The sequence below is a fragment of the Miscanthus floridulus genome, chromosome 7 (genome assembly GCF_019320115.1).
Source record: "Miscanthus floridulus cultivar M001 chromosome 7, ASM1932011v1, whole genome shotgun sequence".
Lineage (NCBI taxonomy): Eukaryota > Viridiplantae > Streptophyta > Magnoliopsida > Poales > Poaceae > Miscanthus > Miscanthus floridulus.
This window is the reverse complement of record NC_089586.1, coordinates 10,356,742-10,363,787: the sequence shown is the minus strand read 5'-3', so window position 1 is coordinate 10,363,787 and position 7,046 is coordinate 10,356,742. Positions and strand designations below refer to the sequence as shown.

General features: G+C 41.3%; 1 protein-coding gene across 1 annotated transcript; it reads left to right on the top strand.

Moving 5' to 3' along the window:
• The first annotated feature begins 3,854 nt into the window (after positions 1-3,854).
• LOC136465041 (probable LRR receptor-like serine/threonine-protein kinase At3g47570) lies at positions 3,855-5,942 on the top strand. The gene is made up of 4 exons (XM_066463940.1): positions 3,855-4,014; positions 4,458-5,468; positions 5,568-5,612; positions 5,713-5,942. The coding sequence occupies exons 1-4, from the start codon at positions 3,855-3,857 to the stop codon at positions 5,940-5,942; spliced, it is 1,446 nt and encodes a 481-aa protein (XP_066320037.1).
• The last annotated feature ends 1,104 nt before the right edge of the window (positions 5,943-7,046 follow it).

The window sequence follows — 7,046 nt, the reverse complement described above, 5'->3', positions numbered from 1 at the left end:
ATTACCATTGGCTCTTGGCTAGAACCGACAGTGATAGAGCACAATCACTGCTGGTTTGTGGCTTGAACTGGCAGTGATGAGTGCCCGCCAAAAAAACTGCCGGTTCAAACCACAAACCGACAGTGATGTGGTCCTTCACTGCCGATTTTAGCCCAGCCCCAATCATTTTTTCATTTTCAAGCTCATAACCGGCAGTGAAAGTACATCACTGCCGGTTCTCACAAATCCGGCAGTGATGATGCCAACAGTGATGTGCAAATCTGGCGTAGTGTATCTCACTAGTTGAACCAAATCAAATAATAGCAGCTAATAAGTGGAAAATAACAGAAACACCCACCACTCCCACCGTCCCAGCCTTATCCCTTCCTTCCCCAACCTCTCGTTGCTCGCACCCGAGAGAGGAAGAGGAAGATGCATGCGGCGCCTAGGCGCTCACCTCCTCCATCTGCGCCACCACGCCCGCATGCACTGTCACGCCCATCCGCCTGCACTGGCCTCAACTCTGAGAGCCGTCGGTGCCCGCACTGGAGCGCCAGTGAAACCGGCCCAACCACCCAAGCCCGCAAGCTAATGTCTTGGGTGGTTTGGCCCGAGAGTTTGTATTGTGGTGTCGGTTTCTTGTTGCCTCTTGAAGGTAAACCCTCCTGAGGAATGATCAGGCGGAGTTTGGGTATTCGGGTTTGTCAGCCTCATTGATGCGGGTTGTTGGATTACAGCTAGGTCATTGCTCTCGTTCGGTGGACGGTTGTGGGTCTCCCTAAAGGGTCCTTGATGACGTGTCCAAGCTACAATCAACCCAAAACTATAGGAATTATGATCTCAGCACTACTGAAAAACGAAATTGTCCTGTGTGCCAAAAATAATTGTCAACGAAATTTTCATGTGTGTGAAAAACGAGGTCGAGGTGAGGAGGATGCGTGGCCTAATGGGTCAAAGCGAGGAGGTAGTGCGCCCCACGAGGTTGAGGCGAGGAGGCGGCGTCAGACCAATGTCGTCGAGGAGTGGACCAACAGGATTGTGGTGAGGAGGCGGCATGGGCTAGCAGCGCCATTGAGGCGCATAGCTTGGGATTAGAGAGGTGAGAGTGGCGGTGGGCCAGGGATTTGAGTGGTTTTCTATGCTGGGTAAGGTGGTTTGGTACTTTTGGTGCTGGAGTCAAAAAAATCGCTGCGCAAATTGGAAGGCAAACCGCGACTAGTCGTCTTTACAAATGCATTTTTAGAGACGACATGTTTCAGGAACCATTTTTAGAGGTGGTTCTAGATTGAGCCACCTCTACTTAAAAAAGAGGCCTCTCTACAAATGCTTTTTTAGTAACATATATAAAAAGGAATTAAATGAATACTCCTAGTTTGCTTAAGGTTATCTTGGATGGCGACATATGCACCTTAAAGAAAAAGAAAGGGGTCAGCACGTAACGATTACCGCGATGTATTTCATTCACCTGTTACCATTTAAAGTAAAGAAGAAAAAATACATTATCATTCCTATAAAGTAATAAAGCAGGAGCGCTGCTACTCGTCCTGAAAACTCATCGAAACTAACTAGCTCTGGGTTTACCACAGGATTCCCTAACAAAAAGGTCACCTCTTCGGCCTCGTTTGATGCATGTGTATCCACCTCAGTCCACATATGTTGGAGTGGAATAGAATGGAATTTAGTTCAATTCCACTCCAATCCACTTCAACACACGTGGATTGAGATGAATACATGCGCATCCAAACAAGTCCTTCCGTGGTTATTAACCCAAAAAAATCTGTTCTGCAATGCAAGCAGACTTTTACCGTTACAGCTCCTGTGCCGTGTGTGGAATGTAGTTCAGAGACACCGAGCTTTCATCGGTTAGACGGTTACATTTGGGTTTGGATTTGAGTTGCTTGTCCAGCTAACACTATCAGCCACTGACGACTTTGGCCGGCCAACCTCCCCGTCTCCGTGCACACCACACGAATATGCGATTTCAATACGAGCATATATACGACCATCAACCTCATCCGTGTATGCGCGACGGCCGACGACTTGGAAATTTCAATACGACCATCAACCTCATCCGTTGACTTCCTGGAAGACTTGCTTAAAAAGCTGAAACTAACATGAATACGTGATGACTGAGGATCCGTCGTCATGACCTGATGTGCAATACCTTCATCTATCTGCGTGGGGGAGGTATGTGTATTTGCGCGCGCGGGAATTAGGTAAAGTTTAGCCGGGAAATGCAATTCGAGCATTCAAATATTGTTTAAAAAATACAACTCAAGCTTACGTACGTCTAGGTTGTTGAGCCCTCAATTCTAGAAATCAAGTCTGAAAATAAAAGAGTGTAACCGATGCGTGATATAATAAAATTTAGAATTTGTAGATACAATTATTTGTCTTAATCCAATAAAACATGTGGGCAGAGTAAAAAATAGGAATACATGAGTCATTTTAGTTGTTCACTGATTTATTTAGTATTAAATATAAAACACATGTGGACAAAAGTTAAGACTGTTCACTATGCCAGATTTCAACCCAGTGGTGATAGGTGATAAAAAGATAGAAAATAAATGACTTCAGGATACAAAATCGAGACCTCAACATTCATGTTCCCTCAACCGCACATATCAGTTGAAATATATGACACATGTGACTATATAGCTGACGCTATCCTTTTAACTACACAATTTTGAATCTTATAACGCATATTTAATACTCCAAACGATCTCAAATGAAACAGTTGTTACATACAAAGTTGTAGATCTTGTCGAGTACTACAATTTTAGTATTGACTTTTTTTTTTGAGAAACAGGAGGTGAAATCCCCTTCTGAGCTCATTTTATAGATAAAGTCTGTACAAAAGAGAATCAAAGCTGCACAAAGGGGAACTACAACTGAGCTAGCCGGTCCTGAAGGAGAGGTTTCTTCGAGGACTTACACTTAAGCAAAGAAAGAAAGAAAAATCTCCTCCTAAAGACTACGCTTCCATCGTCCCAAAGAAGAAGATGCACGATCAAAGATGATACAGTTTCGCATCGTCCAAATACACCAAATAGTTAAAATGATAATTTTCATGAAGATAGTGACTTGAAGGCTGTTGTAGCAAGACTTTGTCTCTCAATTCTGATCTGAGAACCTATATTGAATATTTAGACTTATAAACCATCTTAAATTAAAAATTTATCAACTACAACGTTTTAAATCTTTTTAAACTCTACTACTTTGATATAAAGTTTATCTTGATCCGATAGCATATGAAGAAGTTATGATTTTTTTTGTAAAAAATATATCACTAACTAGCTGCTACTCGTCCTGAAAACTCATCGAAACTAACTAGCTCTGGGTTTACCACAGGATTCCCTAACAAAAGGTCACCTCTTCGGCCTTGTTTGGATGCATGCACTACCGGAAACAGTCAATTTGCTAAGTGCAAGGGGTTTGCTGAGTGCAATCCTTCGGGCACTCGACAAACAAACTCTTTGCCGAGTGCTGTGAGAAAAACACTCAGCAAAATAATTGCACTCGGCAAAAAAAACAAGTTTGTCGAGTGTAAAAAAAATGCTCAGCAAAGAAGGGGGGTTTGCTGAGTGGCAAAAAAAACACTCGGCAAAGAATGGGATTTGCCGAGTGTTTTTTTGGCACTAGGCAAACAAGCTCTTTGCCGAGTTTTTTTTTTTTTGCACTCGGCAAAGAAATAAGGTTTTTTTCTCTTCTGACCTTCAAACTTTTTCTACTCTGAAGAACATATACCCTTCAATATTGGCTACACACTCCCAAAAATTGAAACATTGGTACTCACATCAAACAGATTAGATGGCGCAATCCCTACTTCTCTTCAGAATGCATCAAACCTGAAGAACATATATATAGCCGACAATATGCTAACTGGTTCCATTCCAGTCTTTGGATCATTGCCAAACTTGGAGATTCTTGATGTTGGTGCCAATATGCTAGAACAAGGTGACTGGGGCTTCCTCTCCTCCCTCTCAAATTGCACTAAATTGACTAAGTTGGGGCTAGACTCCAGTAATCTCCAGGGTAATTTGCCAGTACACGTAGGTAATCTTACAATAAGTCTTGAGAGGCTATGGCTTTACGATAACCATATATCTGGTCCTATTCCATCGGAAATAGGCAATCTTAAGAATCTTATAGAACTGCGTATGGGTTACAATATTTTCAGTGGTGTTATACCCCAAAGTATCTCGAGTCTCAGTAACTTGGTTGTACTAGCCTAGGACTCAAGCACAACAAACTTTCTGGACAAATACCAGACACTATTGGAAACCTTAGTCAGCTAAATGAGCTCCTTTTAAAGAAGAATAACTTGAGTGGAAGTATACTTGTTAGCATAGGGCACTGTAGGCAGCTCCATATACTTGACCTTTCTCACAATTCTCTAGTTGGGAGCATACCAAGTAACCTCTTGCAAATTTCTTCACTTTCAATATATTTGGACTTGTCATACAATTACTTATCAGGACAAATACCAGAAGAAGTAGGCAACCTCATTAGTCTAAACACTCTTAGTATGTCAAACAACCAGTTGTCCCATAATATCCCATCCACTCTTGGCCAGTGTGTGCTTCTAGAGTCACTTCAGCTGCAAGGCAACCTCCTTGATGGAAGCATTCCGCAGTCTTTCATGAACTTGGTTGGAATAAATGAGATGGATCTTTCACAAAACAATTTGTCTGGAACAATCCCAGGGTTCCTCTCATCGTTGAGTAATCTACACATTCTAAACTTATCCTTCAACAATTTTGAAGGAGTAGTTCCATTGGGTGGTATATTTAGTAATGGTGTGGTGTCAATTCAAGGAAATGATGGATTATGTACAAGCACCATTCCAGCATTTGGTTTACCTCTTTGCACACAATGGGTCCACCGGGGGAGAACGAACTTTTTGATTGCAAAGATCCTACTACCTACTAGCTTCTTTGTTGTTGTTGCATCGTCATGCCTCGTGATTATTCTTAAGAGGAAGAACAAGAAGTCAGTGCCACGGTCCAAACAGCATGATAAGGATATGATGAGGTTAACGTTTCAGGACATTACAATTGCAACCGATCAGTTTTCTTCTGTCAACTTGATCTGTTCAGGATCATTTGGAGCAGTTTATAAGGGTTGTCTTGAGCTTGAGGTCAACATAGTTGCTATCAAGATTTTTAACCTTGACATATTTGGAGCTAATGAAAGCTTCACTGCAGAATGTGAAACCCTTAAAAGAATTAAACATCGAAATCTTGTTAAAGTCATTACTTTATGCTCATCATTGGATTTGACTGGCAAAGAATTCAAGGCTCTTGTGTTCAAGTACATGCCCAATGGGAACTTAGATATGTGGCTACATCCAGAGGTCCATGAACCAGGTCAAAGAAAGAACATGAGTTTGAGGCAGAGAATTTCAATAGCCACGGATGTAGCGCTTGCTATGGATTATCTTCATAATCAGTTAGCAGATCCGCTGATACATTGTGATTTGAAGCCAAGTAACGTTCTTTTGGATCTTGACATGACTGCATGCCTAGGAGACTTTGGCCTAGCGAGATTTCTATCCACTACGGCTAATGAAGGTCATACTTGTTCAGGAAGCTTGGCTTGCCTAAAAGGATCATTTGGATACATTGCACCAGGTGAGTACATATCTTTATTTACCAGATTTGCTATACTATTTCGGAACTATAAATCTTACATTATTTTCTTTAAATTGTATGTTTTCTCCATAAAATGTAGAGTATGGAACAAACGTAGAGATCTCGACCAGGGGAGATGTCTACAGCTTTGGAGTGCTTCTGTTGGAAATGATTACAGGGACTCGTCCAACTGATGAGAAGCTCAATAATGGTACAAACCTGCATGAATATATTAACAGTGCGTTTCCCAATAATATTCACACAATTCTTGATCCTATGCTGCGCACCAAGATGAAACAAAAGAAACAGATATCAAGCAGAATTGCATAATTCCTTTGGTTATAGTAGGCCTTTCATGTTCCATGGCATCACCCAAAGCACGATGGGAAATGGGAAGAATGTGTGCTCAACTCTTTGTAATCAAGGATGCACTCTCAAGCATACATAGCATATGAATCAGTACATCGGGAGAAGGGCAATTGACCACATGACATCTTGTATTGGGCTTGTTTGCCTGTTTGGTATTAGCTTTATAAGCTGCTTTTGACCAAAATAAACTGAAACTTGAAGCCAAATGATCCATTTTTTTAGCTTTTTTGGACCATGACAATGTAATACGAGATTTTATGACATTTTACGTGCGGCATTAATATTTATGCCCGTTTATAAAACTTGCATTACCTTGATTGATGCTTGCATATTAAGTGGTGGATTTATTCACGGTTGAGCTGGTTTGGCGATCATTCCAAATTCATAGAGGCGTGGCAAGAATAGTTTTGATGATTACCCCATAAATCAGTCGTGTCAATTAATAAATAATAAGAGATGTTTATTGTGAGGTGGCGGAGATCAAAGTTATTACCGTAGCCTTGGGAGCCATACAAATACAAATGTTATACATATTTTCGTAGCTTTGCTAGGAAAATTATTGTGAGCACGTATGCGAGAACGAAGGGAAATTGATCCTCGGTATGTCGTGGGCTCTGGTGGACCAAGACTTTTGAGGGCGCTTATGGCAGAATCGCCTGAAATAACACACTTCCAGAGGCGCTTGTCTCCCTCTAGACACTAAGCACCCCGAAAGTGAGTTACCTCTAGCAATTCTGTCGAGCACACCCCAAAGGAGAACTCGAACCATCCACGTTTTACATCCAGGATCCAATAATGAGAATGAGTTTATAATACTTAGTCTATTTCATACAACAGTCTTAGAAATAATTTTTTACAATACCTAGTTCAGAGTGCGGAATATAAATAGCGGAAATGAAATAAACATCTAATGATAAGATGCAAAGATCCATCTGTGCCCACCAGAAGAATCCTCCACACAAAGCCACTCCTCAAGCTATACCTGCAACAGGGGTAAATAAACCCGGAGTACACAATGTACTCGCAAGACTTACCCGACTAGTTGGAATAATTTCCCGACTCCAA

Bases quoted from the DNA above. Each gene is read 5' to 3' on its own strand.
- LOC136465041 (XM_066463940.1), top strand. From the start codon at position 3,855: ATGCTAACTGGTTCCATTCCAGTCTTTGGATCATTGCCAAACTTGGAG. The intron at 4,015-4,457 runs GTAATTTGCCAG...ATTACTTATCAG, and splicing joins AGACTCCAGTAATCTCCAGG to GACAAATACCAGAAGAAGTA. The intron at 5,469-5,567 runs GTAACGTTCTTT...ATACTTGTTCAG, and splicing joins ACATTGTGATTTGAAGCCAA to GAAGCTTGGCTTGCCTAAAA.